Source organism: Oppia nitens, unplaced genomic scaffold, assembly GCF_028296485.1.
Source record: "Oppia nitens isolate AA-2021 unplaced genomic scaffold, nextdenovo-longstitch-racon4-pilon3 scaffold7_pilon_pilon_pilon, whole genome shotgun sequence".
Taxonomy (NCBI): Eukaryota; Metazoa; Arthropoda; class Arachnida; order Sarcoptiformes; family Oppiidae; genus Oppia; species Oppia nitens.
The window spans coordinates 134,082-151,658 of NW_026533251.1; the positions used below are offsets into that span (position 1 = coordinate 134,082).

At 21.4% G+C, this 17,577-nt stretch overlaps 1 protein-coding gene across 1 annotated transcript; it reads left to right on the forward strand.

Annotated features, from left to right (window-relative positions):
• The first annotated feature begins 155 nt into the window (after positions 1 to 155).
• LOC128963201 (cholinesterase-like) lies at positions 156 to 17,235 on the forward strand. The gene is made up of 5 exons (XM_054309700.1): positions 156 to 603; positions 15,465 to 15,622; positions 15,708 to 16,440; positions 16,522 to 17,011; positions 17,088 to 17,235. Exons 1-5 carry the CDS (start codon positions 156 to 158, stop codon positions 17,233 to 17,235), a joined length of 1,977 nt encoding a protein of 658 aa, XP_054165675.1.
• Positions 17,236 to 17,577: the final 342 nt, after the last annotated feature.

Here is a 17,577-nt window from a genome sequence, read left to right on the forward strand (position 1 = left end):
TAAAAATTTATTTGACATACTATACGTGGACACAATTTATTATATCAATTATACCACAATTGATACTATTGATAACAATTTTGATATCAATATTAGATTTAGCATTCATATTCATTACGTTTCCGGTAATCATTTATTTATTATTTAAAAAAATTATGTCAATTAATCGGGAACTAAAAGAAACGTTATGCCCAAGTGAACGCAATAGGATATTGGATATCCATAGAAGCACCAGTAGTTTCATTGACCAACACAACCAATGCTGTCAATTGTTGGTCAATATTAACAAAATGATAGCCAAATGGAAATTTGCTGAACTGTTTTGTTTAATGCCATTCAATCTGTTGTGTTGGCATCAGGTGTTGTTTGAGGACAGTATTGTTGTCGGAATTAAAATGGTTATTGTATTCATAGCATTGGGTGATATGTTTTACATATTTGGTCATAATTTTGTAATGGCTTATCTGTCCAAACAAATGCATTTAATGGCCAAACCGTTGCCAACAATTCAGTGGCGTCTCAAGCGATGGCCATTTGGTGCCCGATTTAAACTACAAGTAATGATATATTTTGAACGATTGTCGAGTAATAGTAAAACAATTGGTATAAATGTGGGACCATTTGGTGCCATAACTTTCCCAATATTTCAATTGGTTAGTTATAATTGATATAATATATACTGTTTATATAAAATTCTAAAAATTTCTAATTTTTACTAGATTTGTGTAAAATATGTGCGATATTTTATATTAGTTCACACATTATCATCAAAAATACGTATTGATAACAATAGTTAATTAATTTAAAATTATACATCAGTATTTAATTATAATTTTTAATGCATTTTAAATATTATAATCTATAGTACAGTATATTATAATATAATATAAATTATATATTGATTTTATTATTTTATTATATAAAATGTTATGCACGATACATTATAACTAATTTATTAAACTAATAAAATTATGTAGTACACAAAAATTTATTATAAAATATTAATAATAGATGTCAACATTGAATTAAATAATTAAATAATTTATTTAATATCTTATTTAATATATAAGTTATTTTTAATTAACTTTAATTAGAGTAGAATAGACTTAAAGACTTCACAATAACTAATTTAATTATTTAGTTATTTAAATTAATTTATTTATCATAACTTGTAAATGTAGTTAAATCACTATTTAGATTATGTCTATAAATAATCGTTGAATTGTTTTTTCGTTGCCAATCAATCTGTTATATTGGCATCAAATACTGTTTGAAAACATGTTTAGTCTAAAACTATCATTACTGGGAAATATGGTTTTTATTTTTGTTAGCAATTTTATAGTTGCATATAAAGTGACGGCCATTTAGCCGACGATTTAAATTACAATTAATAACATATTTTGAGCGCCTGTCGAGTAATAAGAAAATCGTTTTATATTTGGGACCGTTTAGTGCCATATTTTACCCAATGTTTCAATTGGTTTGTTATTTAAATGTTATTTCTATAAACTATATATTTATTGTTATATTATTGATATTTTGATTAATATCAATTGTTGTTAAATATGTCAAATATTTTATATTAGTTCAAACGTTATCGTCAAAAAAAATCGTGAAAACAATAGTTAATTAAAATTATGTTAAAATTATAATATACGTATGATGTAATTGCTTTTTTATAATATTTTAATGTATTAATTAAGTGAATATATTTAATTTTCTATTAAACATATTATATTTATTTACTGTTAGTTAATAGATATAGTTTAATAGATTTTATGAATGCAATTTTTACAAAGTATTTAAAAAATTTTATATTTTGTATTAAAAATCAAGTTTATAAATCTATTGAAATTTAATCAATAGTCATTATTACAAAATAATAATAAAAATAATTTATAATAAAATTATAAATTCAAAACAAATATATGAGTAGAAATACTACTACTAATTAGTAATAAGATTATATGTCTAAGGCGTCGTTCACATATTACGTTCGCACTTTTTAAGAAATCTAGACCCCCTCCCTCCCCTATGTTCGCAATTGTTCGCATGTAGTCATTTAAAAAAATTACGTTCGCATGTCCCTAACCGCTACCCCCCCCCCCCCCACCACAAGAAATAAAATATTATCTAAATGCGAACGTTCTTAAAGACTATACCCCTCCCCTCCCCCTCGTTCGCAAAAGTTCGCTTTGGCCAACCCCCCCCCCCCCTCAAGTGCGAACGTAATATGTGAACCACGCCTAATGAAATTTATCTGATATGGAATAATATAGTCATTTAACAATTAAAAAATAATTATTATTAAAAATTTTTATTACTACTAACTTAAGACTAATTAATAATAAAATAATATTGTTATACTGTAATTGTTAATATGTTATATAAATTGTTTAATGACTATATTATACCATATCAGGCAAACTTCATTAGACATGTAATCTTATTATTAATTAGTAGTAGTATTTCTATTCATATATTTGTTTTGAACTTATAATTTTAGTATAATTTTTTAATAATTATTTTGTAATACAGTAATTACTATCGATCTATTAGGCGACTATGAAATATCAATGCATTGAAATAAACTATGAATACATTTGAATACCACATAATCCCAATGTATTGTAAATACTGTTGGTGTCCAATATAGTTATGGGTATATATTAATGTTAATAGTAAAGTACCTGTACTATAATATTGATATTTAATGTAGTGATTTCAATAACATTAATACTGTTTATTTCAAAATGATTTTGTTATGACTCGCAATATTATAATTATCTTAATTATTTTAATGCTAAATTCTAAATAACATTTTATTATGAAATAACATTTCACGATATATATATTAAATACACTAAATTAATTTTCAAAACACAGATTATGTTTATTTTTAAGTTAAAATAAAATTATATGCTTACTATTGTTTTTAATACTTATATTTTAACTTTATTCAAATCTTATAATTAAATAATATATAAAACATAAAAGCTATATTAATTTGCAATAAACATACCTTTCAAAAGCAATCGCTAATTTGCCTAAGTTTTCAAAAAAAACTATGTTTAAGCAATTTTTTAAAATACTCAGATATATAGTTAATCTATATTTATCGACAATTACCAGAAAACTTATTTATCAAAATAAGTCAACTTTGTTTGAAAACTTTATATATCTATGTTTTGTATTCAATATAATTAAATGTCTGATTTGTATGACTGCCACACGTCAAACACGTCTACTATTATTTGATTCTATACTAAACATCGGTGGTCTCGACCAATATAACCAATTGTCTGTATTGATAGCTATCATAATAGGTGTACTGGTTTACCATAGTCTACATTATAACTACGATAGACAATCAATGGATTGGATTGAATTGTTTATTATAATTGCTGATCCAATTGCATTGAAACAATACAAAATTAAACTCAAAGCCAAAGTTCATAATAATAATAATAATAATAATAATAATAATAAGTTTTTAAATTTCATTATTGATAATAATGAAACACTAATAAAAGCAACTCTATTAACAAAATTAGTATTTTGGCAAATACTTAATATCTACTCATTAACAGGTAATAACATTTTATTAATAATATATTAATATTTGAATATTTTATTTAAATAAATTATCTAATATATATACATGTATATCTATATTATTTATAGTATTGGCTATAATATACAATCTATTTTTATTGCCACTATTTTATTATACTAATATTATACAATTATTGATAGCAATAATACCATTATTATTATTAGTGGTATCATGTAGTGTAATGGTTTGTGATCTGGCATTTATTGCCACAACATTTCCCATAATAATCTATTTAGCATTTGATAAAATTATATCTATCAATAGAAAATTTATTTCTATATTAACTAAAACTAATGCAACTAATAATGATATATGTGAAAGTACTATTATATATATAATACAACACAACATTTATTGTTATATTTTGAATAATAATAACAAATTAGTGGCTAAACTACTGTCCATTGAATTGTTTTGTTTGGTACCATTCAATCTGTTATGTTGGCATCAAATACTGTTTGAGGACATTATGTTTACTTTTAAAATATCATTACTATTGATAGCATTGTGTAATATGTTATTCATATTTCTTATATTTTTAATATTTGCATATTTTTCACATAAAATGCATATAATGTGCAAACCGTTAGCCCGTATTCAATGGCGTATAAATCGGCAGCCATTTAGCGCACGATTTAAACTAAAATTAATGACATATTTTGAACGCCTGTCAAGTAATAGACGAATCGGTTTAAATATCGTAGCATTTGGTGCCATAACTTACCCAATGTTTCAAACGGTTTGACATTTAATTTAACATAATTTTTAAAAAAACAAAAACAAATTAATATATTTTAAATATATTATTATTTTTACAGATTGTTGTAAAATATGTGCGATATTTTATATTAATTCACATCTTATCTACAAAATTTCGCATTGAATTCAATTAAAATAATTTCATTTACTAAAAATTTTATTCAATCATATATTTATAATTAATTACATTTTTTACAATATTTTTTATTTTATTTATTATAAAAAAGAGTTTGGAAAAATTTCCCAGAGAGGGAAGTTCCCTTATAAAATCCCTCCAATTTTCTCGAAATACATATATATATATCCATCCCTTCATCGTTTGATTGGATAAATATATTTCATATTATTACAATAAATAATATCAATACTCAAATATTTTGCATAAAATTTTATTAAAATAAATTTATTTATACTATTTAACAATAGCACACAATTTGAAGTTTAATATAACATTTATTTTCATACATTATAATAAAATATATTATATGTGTTTGAATAGATACAGTAGTATAACAATGAAATAGATTCTCTGGGAATTCTACTAGATTTCATAATATTATATAAAATTAATTTAAAAATATTATATATATATATCCTATAAATATTTATTAAATATTATTTACTTGTTTACTGTCTAAACTGAGACAGAACATTTTATTTGTAAAAATGTAGAAAACCAGTTGAAAATGCTAGAAAGCATTTCCATACGAACTCCTAATCCGAATTAAAAATTAAATTAAAATCAAATGTTTCAGTAATGACAAAATAAACTATGTTCCTAAAGATATAATATATATATATAATTCCCTATACCTTATTTTTGGTGCTTTATTCAAATTTATACTTTAAAATTTAATTTTTTTGGTACTTTGGCCGCCATTTTGTCTATGTTCCTGAAGAGATATCTAAATTTTAATGTTGATCTCTTATACCTTATTTTTGATGCTTAATCCAAATCTGAAGTCAAAATTTAAAAATTCAATAAAATGTGAACAGAAGGACAGACAATGAATATGTATTGAATTTATGTAATTTTTATGAATTTATAATTATTATTTCAAGTACATTAAAATTTAATACACATTACGGTAATTGTATTTTGAATATTGAAATTAGTATTACACGCATTACTATAATTAAATTAATTAATTTCTATATTCATTAAGAAAATATGCTAAATTGAGTATTAGATATTAATAAATTATTTTTATTATTACTATTTATATATTAAATTAAAATTAATTATTTTTTTCTAATGAAGTATATTTGCTATATTAAGAATATTCTAAAAATAATTATAAAATACACGTTATATTTTAATTAAATATGATATTTCAAAAATTATTTTTTCTGTATATCTGTTATATAATTTTATAAATAATATTTTCTCTATAGAATAGACTCTATAATGTTAGTTCTACTTATTTTATTAGCATATTATCAATAGTTAATATTTCATTATTTTATATATTTTTTATTAATTAATATCAAAAATTAAAATATACTAAATATTTAAATACTGCAATTAATAATACATTATTGTTAAGTAAATATATCAATTGATTATTACATTTAACTAAATTATATAATTAATATAAACTCTACAGTTAGAGTAATCTAGTCGAGTATATATTATTATATAGTAATTAATTAATTATTATTTTATTAGTATTAATATTAGATAGTATACTAATTAGATAGAATTAATTAGGAATATGCTTTACTTAATTATAATTACTAATATTAATACTAATAAATTATTATACTTTATTTATGTCAAAATTTAAGTGCTGTATTACATAATACTATGTTTACTAAAACTTTTCAAATAATTAGATACCTAATCAATCTATATTTTACATCAATTACCCGAAAACTTATTGATCAAAATAAGTCAACAGTTTTAGAAAATGTTGTCTATTTATGTTATATACTTAATATCATTAAATTAATAATTTGTTTGACAGCCACACGTCAAACACGTTTACTATTATTTGATTTTACACTAAACTTTGGTGGTCTCGACCAATATAACCAATTGTCTGTATTGATTATCTTAATAATGGTATTAATGTTATACCATTGCTTGCATTATAACTATGATCGACAATCAATGGATTGGTTTGAATTGTTTCTCATAATAACAAATCCATTTGCTATCAAACAATTCAAATTAAATATTAAAACTAATGTACAAAATAATAATAAATTTATCAATTTCTTTTGCAATGATAATGAAACTTTAGTAAATATTACTTATTTATCTAAATTTATATTTTTGGAAATTGTTTTTGGTTATACATTTTCAGGTAAATTATTTATTTTAATTTTATTTCTTTAATTTTCTTAAATTAATGAAAACTTTTAATTATATCTAGTATTAGTAGGATTATATTTTGTAATTTTATTGCCATTATTCAATTATGATAACTGGACACAAATTTTGGTGGCAATCATACCATTAGTATTGTTAGTTATATCAAGTATTGTTTTAATATGCGATTTAGCATTTTTGGCTACAACACTTCCCGTTGTAATTTATTTGATATTTAATAAAATTAACAAGATCAATTATAAATTGATTAACATACTAAATAAAAAGCCAAATATTGCCGACATATATGAAAGCACTGGTAGATACATAACTGAACACAATCAATGTTGTGATATTATCGATACTAACAATAGATTTGTAGCTAAAGTACAGTTAATTGAATTGTTTTGTTTGGTACCATTCAACCTATTGTGTTGGCATCAAGTTTTGTTTGAAAACATTATATTTAGTCTAAAACTATCTATACTAACACTAGCACTCATTAATATGTTTTTCATATTTAGTGCTAACTTTATTGCCGCATATCTATCCCATAAATTGCATCTAATGTGCAAACCATTAGCCCGTATTCAATGGCGTATAAATCGGTGGCCATTTAGTGCACGATTTAAACTACAATTAATGACATATTTTGAACGACTAAAACGAGTAAAAAGAAAATCGGTTTAAATGTCGGAGCTTTTGGGGCTATAACTTATCCAGTGTTTCGAACGGTTAGACTTATATTAATAATTTATTTATTAATTACTATAAAATAATTTCTTGTAATTTATATTATGTTTGCTTTAAAAATATAATATTAATTTCTTATAGATTGTCATAAAATATGTGCGATATTTCATTTTGGTTCACACATTATCGGCAAAGATTCGCATAAATTCTAACTAAAATTGTCATAAAGTTATAAATAAATAAATGATTATAGATTTAAAAAATAATTTTATTTTTTTAAATTTTAAAGTTCGTTATTATTTAAAAGTATTTAACAAAGTGTTTATATCTCAACATGTTTTTAATGCTATTAATAGAGATGGGCAAATAGAAAGTTTCTAATAAATTCCCGTGAGAAAGTTTCTAGAAACTTTTTCATGAATAAATTTCTATAGAAATTTAACTTTAATGTTATTCTATGGGATCCCCATATCTATACCTGTAGTTATTGTAATACCAGTATTTTAATAAGATATAATACTATACATATAATATCATACAGTATAGTAAGTACTATACAAAATGGGATATCTATATATAAAATAATTATAATTATTTAATAATAATGAGTTTTGTAAAATTTTATTCATTTTATTATATAAATCATAGTTTAGTTTAATATAGTTTAAATTTTTTATTTTAATTAATAATTAAAATAATAATAATAATATTTAATGTATTGTTATATGATAGCAAATATCGAGATAACAAAATTAACCATGGGGATCCCATAGATAAAAATTTCTTTTAGAAACTTTCTAGAAATTTCTCTATTATTTTATTAATTTCTCCTTTTTACCAACACTAGCTATTAAATATATTTTTTTGTAAAGATAATTTTTAAAAGTTTTTCATAAATAATATACATTTTTTATTGATTCAATAGTACAATAATGTATTTTGCCAAATATATTAACAAAAAAGCAAAATATTTTTACAAAATACCAATTATTATTTAAAATATTAATATTATAAAAATTTTACTATATTTGAATAAATATAAAGTTATTTGTAAACTATTATTCAGACATTTAATATTTTAATTAAATTTTTAAAAAATATTCATTTACACTTAAAAGAAAATTAAGTAAACATGTATATAAAAAATTTAATAAATTTTAATTTTTCTATTTATTATAATTAATTATTTAGGTGACATTCATAATAAGACGTTCAAATTATGTATTCATTTATTAATATATTTAAGACTTATTGCTAAAAAAATTGTATTGTATTTTGCTTACTGTTCATAAATAGATGATATGAATGATGCAAATATACTACTATATAAAATTTAATTAAAATATATTGTTATGTAGAAAATATACATTTATTTAAATGTTATTTTCATAATATTTAGTTTTTAAAAATTATATTTACAATATTATTGTTTTTTTTAGGAAACAGTTAAACATTAAACATGAAAAATATCATCTAATTAAATATTAGTTTTGATAAAAATATTATACAGTATGATAATTGTAAACACATAATACAGTAAAATCTTATAGAAATACAAGCCATAATTATTCAAATTATTTATTATTTAAATAACTAAATTATTTTAATTATATTATAATTTATTAAATTATAATTTAAATATACAAGTAACCTATTATTATATATTAAATATTTAAATATCTATTTTATTAAACCTGTCCGGCACAGTCAAGCATTGGTGATAATAAAAACTACTACCGGTTTATATATATTAAATAATTTTGTTTAACGTCATTATTATATGTTAAATGAATTTCTAATACTGACATTATTGTTTGCATACATTTTTATTTGCAAATATATCATATTATTTATGTTTGTTTAATTCAATTAAAAAATGAAAATAAATATTATTGAAATAATATATATTTCAATTTTAAAGGCTGTATAAATTGTTAATCATTATATCGTAATTGAAATTTAAAATACAGATATTATTTATTTAATACATGTTTAAGCTAATTAAAATATTTTGAAATTAAAGTAAACAATTAAAATATGTTTTTATTTTTTTAATAATTTAAATGAGTTTCAGAATAATACGTCCAAAATAAATATTTTTTATTAAAAAATAGTTTATAAAAATGCAAAGTTTTTATTATTGCAGTTATGGACGTCTTATATGGATAATGCCAATATCTTATAAAAATAATTTTTAAAATTCACTTTAAATTTACATCTAGTCAAATATATTTGTTTAAACAAAATTTTCATGTTTTTAATTAATATGTTTAGAGTTTATTTGTATTTTAAAAATTAGGTAAAATTAATTAAATATTATTTTTATTAAAATATCATATAATACTTACTATAACTTATTTATGAATTTCCTGCCAAAGTGTAACCTATAATATAATTTAATAATAATGTTTAATAAGATTTTAAAATTAATTAGTCGTTTTGTTAATTTATATTTGTCAACAATTACACGTAAATTAGTTAATCAAAATGAGTCTAATTTGTTAGAAAATTTTCTATATCTATGTTATGTATTCAATATAATTAAATGTCTTATTTGTTTGATTGCTAATCGAGAAATACGTTTACTATTATTTGATTTTACATTAAATATCGGTGGTCTCGACCAATATAACCAATTGTCTTCATTGATGTTCATTATAATAGGTATATTGCTATACTATTGTCTACATTATACCGATAATCAACACTCAATGGATTGGATTGAATTGTTTGTTATAATTGCTAATCCAATTGCTTTAAATCATTACAAATTAAAAATCAATAATAAAGTCCAACCAATCAAAAATAAGTTTTTGTATTATTTTTGCAATAATAATAAAACACTCCGAAACTTAACACTTTTGACAAAATTAATATTTTTTATACTTTTATATATGTTTATAATAACAGGTAATTTAAATAATATTTTTTTAATAAAAATTAAATACCAAATAATTTTTTATGTTAAAAATATTTTTTTATTAATTTATTAAAATTTTATTATATATATTTTTATTATAGTATTAATTGGATTTTTCTATATATTTGTATTGCCATTATTTTATTATGATAATTGGACACAATTGTTGGTTGCAATCATACCATTACTGTTACTACTGATGTCAAGTATTGTATTAATATGTGATTTATTATTTATTACAACAATATTTCCTATTTTGCTTTATTTGTTATTCAGTAAAATTAATTCAATTAATAATAGTTTGCTAAACACATTAACTAAAAAATCAAATGTTATGGATATATATGAGAGCACTGATAGATATATTGTACAACACAATCATTATTGTCATATTCTTAATAGTAATAACAAATTGGTGGCAAAATTACAGTTAATTATAATGTTTTGTTTTATGCCATTCAATCTATTGTGTTGGCATAAAGTGTTTTTTGAAAACATTCATTTAATTTTAAAAATATCAATACTAGTCGAGACATTGTGTAGTATGGTTTGTATTTTTTTAGTTTATTTTATTGTCGCAGATTTATCACATAAATTGCATAAAATGTGTAAACCGTTAGCTCGTATTCAATGGCGTATAAAGCGGTGGCCATTTAGTGGACGATTTAAACTACAATTAATGTCATATTTTGAACGACTGTCGAGTAATAGACGAATCGGTTTGAATTTGGGACCGTTTGGTGCCATAACTTTCCCAATGTTTCAATTGGTTTGTTTTTATAGTTATATAATAAAATTGATGTTAAAAATTATTTTATCATAAATTAAATATATTATTCTTTATTTAGATTGTTGTAAAATATGTGCGATATTTTATATTAGTACACAAATTATCGGCAAATTTTTCCATTAATAACAATTAAAATACTGTTTTATTTAAAAGACTGTATTATTAAAAATAATTTAAGTTTTAAATTTTTATAATTTTTAATTACATCAATTGTATTAATATATTTATAAATGTTCTTTATTTAAGATTTCTTTTATTAAAATTATTTTATTATTATATCTGACTTATTATTAGTTAAACATGTGTTTTTAAAAATCAATATTTTTTAATTAATTAATAAAATTTCAATAATTATTTATAATGATAACACCTAATTTTGATCACTGATATATATACTAATTAGTATTAAAATTAGTATTATTATTTTTATAAAAATAATCTTAACTACATAAAAATTTAGTTTTATTTAGTTTTTAGTATTTTTAGTATTTTTAGTATTTTTAGTATTTTTAGTATTTTTAGTATTTTTAGTATTTTTAGTATTTTTAGTATTTTTAGTATTTTTAGTATTTTTAGTATTTTTAGTATTTTTAGTATTTTTAGTATTTTTAGTATTTTTAGTATTTAGTTTTAGTTTATTTTTAAAGTATTAGTATTTTTAGTATTTTTTAAAAATTAGTATTTTTGTATAGTATTTAAGTTTATTTAAGTTAAAAATTAATTGATTAAATATTTAATATAATTATTTTTAAAAATAGATAATTATTATAAGATAATTTTAAATGTAAATTAATTATGAGTCCAAATGTTTCCAAATATTTATATATTTAATTTATATTATATTTTAATTGACATTTAAACTAATATTTATGTATAAATAAGATATTATAATTAAAAACTGAATTCAACTAAGCATATTAATATAGTTTGTTGTTTTAAATTTATATTTTCTAAAATTAATTATTTAATTCATTTTATTATAATAAGTCGTCCAAATTATTTATTTATTAAATTACAAAAATTTCTACAATTTATGCATTGTATTGATTTAGACGTCTTAAATGGATTATTCAAATTTATCACAAAACTAATCAATGGTTTGTTTTAGCTAATAGTTTAAATTAAAATAATTTTACGTCTATCGTTACTATCATATATCTAATTTATTTTAAAATATAATAATTTTTCTTTAATTAATTAAATTTTATTTTATTGAAATAATATTTATTTCTATAAATAATATTTTTTATGTCTATCAATATTATATTTAACTTTATTTTTTAATTAAATAGAAAGTTGAGTTAAACAAGTATTCATAAAATTATATGAAAATAGATTATAAAACCTTTATATTACTTATAAACTTATATTACTTTACTTAACATATCATAATATTTCATTAGTTCACAAAGTGAGAAAATATCTGTATATTAATATTACATTATTTTTATTAAATTAACGCAAATGTTTCAGCAAATATTTCAGCAAATTTGCCAAATTATTAGATATATAGTTAACCTATATTTATCGACAATTACTCGAAAACTTATTTATCAAAATAAGTCAACTTTGTTTGAAAACTTTATATATCTATGTTTTGTATTCAATATAATTAAATGTCTGATTTGTATGACTGCCACACATGAAACACGTCTACTATCATATGATTTTACATTAAACATCGGTGGTCTCGACCAATATAACCAAATGTCTGTATTATTAATCTTAATAATGGCTACAATATTATACCATAGTTTACATTATAACTATGATAGACATTCAATGAGTTGGATTAAATTGTTTGTCATTATTTCAGATCCAATTGCTTTAAAACTATTCAAAATACAAATCAAAACCAAAGTTTACAATAATAGTAATAAATTTTTAAATCATTTTTGCAATGATATTGAAATGCTAATCAAATCAAGTCTTTTAACAAAATTTATATTATTGCAAATTCTCTCCTCGTATACATTTACTGGTAATTATTTTTTAAAAATTTTGATACATTAAACGTTATAAATTTTGTTTGCTTATAAATATTGTTTATAATTTATATGAGTATCTTATTTAATTAATCTAAGTAATTTTCATAAATATAATTATTAATTTTTTTAATTATTTACATTTTTTTATTAAGTTTTTAAAATTTAAAATTTAATAACTTTTTTAATATCATTATATATTTATATGAATTTATTTTATTAATATATATAGCAATGATTGGATTTTTCTATATATTTGTAATACCGTTATATTATTATAATAATTGGACACAAATTTATGTGGCAATCATACCTTTATTACTACTGTTGATGATATCAATTGTTTTTCTAAGCGATTTAGCATTTATTGCCACAACAATTCCTGTTGTATTTTATTTGCTGTTTAGTAAAATAAATAATATCAATAAAATGTTAATGAATTCACTTAATAAAAATTCAAGTATTTATGAGATAACCGGTAGATATATTGTCGAACACAACAATTATTGTCATATTTTGAATACTAATAATAAATTTGTAGCTAAACTACAGTTTATTGAATTGTTTTGTTTGGTACCATTCAATCTGTTATGTTGGCATCAAATACTGTTTGAAAATATAATGATTATTTTAAAATTATCACTACTAATGCTAGCCTTAGGCAATATGTTTGTTATATTTTTCTTTAGCTTTATAGTCGCCTATTTGTCCTACAAATTGCATTCAATGTGCAAACCATTAGCACGTATTCAGTGGCGTTTAAAGCGGTGGCCAATTAGTGGACGATTTAAACTACAATTAATGACATATTTTGAACGCCTGTCAAGTAATAGACGAATCGGTTTAAATGTTGGACCGTTTGGTGCCATAACTTTCCCAATCTTTCAAACGGTTTGATATTATTATTATTTACATAATATATAAATATATAAAATATTTATTTATATAATAATTTATTTTAATTTTAGATTTTTATAACATATGTAAGATTTTTCATTTTAGTTCATAAATTTGCTTCAAAGATCTGATTCGATTGAATTGAATAAAAAATTAATGAAATGTTAAAAATAAAATTTTTGTTATTTTATAATTTCATTATAAAATTATCACATAATAATAATAATGTTTATTTATTATTCTAAATTTATATAAATGTTTTATAATTATTTAAATAATTTTTATATACTTTTTATTGTTTTAATGCAATATACTATACCATAAACAATTGGTGTCTAAATTACAGTTTATTAAATTGTTATGTTTATTGCCATTCAATCTATTGTGTTGACATCAGATGTTGTTTGAAAACATTTTAATTCAGATAAAAATTATTATAATATTTTTAGCCATAATTATAATTTGTCATTTATGTGTACATACATGTCCTATAAATTGCATTTAATGTGCAAACCATTAGCACATATTCAATGGCGTATAAATGGGTAGCCATTTGACTAGAGATTTAAACTACAATTAATGTCATATTTTGAATACCTATCGAGTAATAGAAAGGTTGGTATAAATGTGGGACTGTTTTGTGCCATAAGTTTCCTAATTTTTCAAATGGTTAGTCATATTTAATATTAATAAATGAATTAATTTTTAATATTATTTGTTGAATGTCTTAATATTATTGTAAAATATGTGCAATATTTTCTATTTCATAAATTAACAACAAAAATATGTAATTAAATTTGACTCAAATTAAAAATTATTATTTAGTTTTATTGTAAAATTACATGAATGTTTACTACGGTATTTAAATTATTATTATTATATGTATAATTTTTATAAAAACTATGATGTAAGTTATATTTAAATAATAAGCAATTTTCACAATTTGTTACATTTTTTTATTTTAAACATATATTTTATATATATTGAATTAAAGATAGCTATTTATCTTTACCAGTAATAATTAATATATAATATTATAAACTTGCATTAAATGTTAAGTCAGTATTATTAATCAATATTATTTACTGATAAAACAATGTAAAAATTAATAAATACCATAAATGGTAATTTTTTTATATTAGCTCAATTAACACAATAAAAATTATTAATCTCTATTTGACCTTATATTGTATATTTATAATTTAATTGATTAATTGATACCTGTATTACTAATAATAAAAAATGTATCATAAGTACTTGTATAATGCAATAATTGTTTATAAAAACAATATAAAATTTTAACTTTTTAATTTGTAATTTTTAAATTTAGCAAATAAATTAACTTTTAAGTTACTAAACTATTTATTATTATAAATATCTAAATTCTTTTATATTTGTTATAATGTCAAATAAATCTACTGTTAATATAATATTATTTATAATTTTTCAAACATTACTATTCTATTATAATTATATTAACTGTATTGAAGTCAATACAACATCGGGTTTAGTGAGAGGACAAACATTGCATATCAATAATAGTGTATTAGTGGGAAAAGTTGACCAATTTCTTGGTATACCATATGCCGTACCACCGATTGGTGAGTTAAGGTTTGCTAAACCACTGCCAATCACTACACCGGCAAAGGTATTATTGATTCAAAAATTTTATTATCAATTAATTATTAAGAATTAAAAAATATATTGATTTTGTTAACTAAATTAATTTATAGAAACTGATCGACGCTACTAAACCAGGGTTTATATGTATGCAAATATATGCGGAAAATTTGATTAAAATTTATGGAAATTTTAGCTCACGTGAGGACTGTTTAACATTAAGCATATGGACAACAAACCGAGAGAAATCAAAGTTAAAGCCAGTTATGTTTTGGATATACGGCGGAGCGTTTACTAGCGGCTCAACATTTGCACCCATTTATAACGGTTCGGCACTGGCCATACATGATGTGGTTGTTGTGTCCGTAAACTATAGATTAGGTATATTTGGGTTTATATTTGGTGATCGAGAGGACGCTCCGGGAAATGTGGGTTTGTTTGACCAACAATTGGCGCTCCGTTGGTTGAGAGATAACATACATCAGTTTGGTGGCAATAGAGATCAGATAACTATATTTGGCGAATCGGCCGGTAGTTGGTCTGTCTCGGATCACATACTGTCACCGCTATCTAAGGGACTATTCAGGAGAGCTATTATGCAAAGCGGTGCACAAATGCATTACAAAGTTAGGCAAACTGTTAATACAACGGAAAACCTATTAATTGGCAAACAATTAGCCAAAGATTTTAATTGTAGCGATAGTGAGGATTGGATTCACTGTTTAAGGAAAGTCGACTCGAAATTGTTGGTCAATAAAACAATACAATTATTGTTTCCTTTAGAGAGCACACAGTTTTTGCCAATTTCTGCAATCGAGGCGTTCAAACAAAATAAGTTTAATTCAGGTTATTATTTAATTAACTAATAAAACTAATTTCAGATAACTATGATTTTTTTTATATATGAAATTTATATCTCAATTTTAGATATAGATTTAATTGCTGGTATTAACAGAGATGAGGGACAAATTGCATTGTTTAATAACATTTCAATGACAGTCGATTTGTTTAATTTAATGCTAAAACAATATCAACAACAATATCACGGCTTTGATGTCCAAAAAGTGTCCGACTTTTACCTAAAAGGTATCAACAAAACAAGTTCAGAATCATTGAAGCGAGCATTGGGTGATATAATGGGCGACTTATTGTTGAAATGTCCGACATATATGTTTGCCAAACAAGTGGCCAAACTTGTGAACCCCAACAATAATGTGTACTTCTATGAGCTGACATACATGAGCCAGTATTTTGGTAAACTAATGAATTGCGATCCCAAGAAACAGGGCATATGTCACGGACAGGACCTGCCCATAGTGTTTGGCTTACCATTACTAACACCTGAACTATACTCATCAGAAGATATATTATTCAGTCGTGAAGTACAACAAATGTGGACTAATTTCGCAAAGAATGGGTAATTGAATGCACGAAAAAAAACATTACTAATGTTATCAATAGATTACGGGTAATAAAATTTTTTTCTTTCATAGCGTTCCTCATACTCGATGGCCTAAACTATTAAGTGATCCAATGGTCAACAGTACTATCAAAGACTTGAATCCCGTAAATGAGACCAAAATATTTCATCATCTCTTTGACCAAACGTGTGATAGTTTTTGGTATAATTATTATCTTTAAATAAATTGATTAAATAGAAAATTTTATATTTTAATAACATTATTATATGTATATTAATATTTAAAACTTTTGTATACACATTTTATCTATAAAATAACTACATTTATTTAAATATAAATCAAATTTTGTTATCACTTACTCAATAAATTATTTTATAATCAACTGATTAATTTATAATTTTTGTCAAATCTATTTTTTAATATTTAATTACTAAATGCAATTAATACAAACATTATATAAAAAAATTTTAAATTACTGTCAGTTTTATATTTACGGTAATATATGAAATGTATATCTTATATTATTATAATTTAAAAATCCTATGAAAACAAAATACTAAAA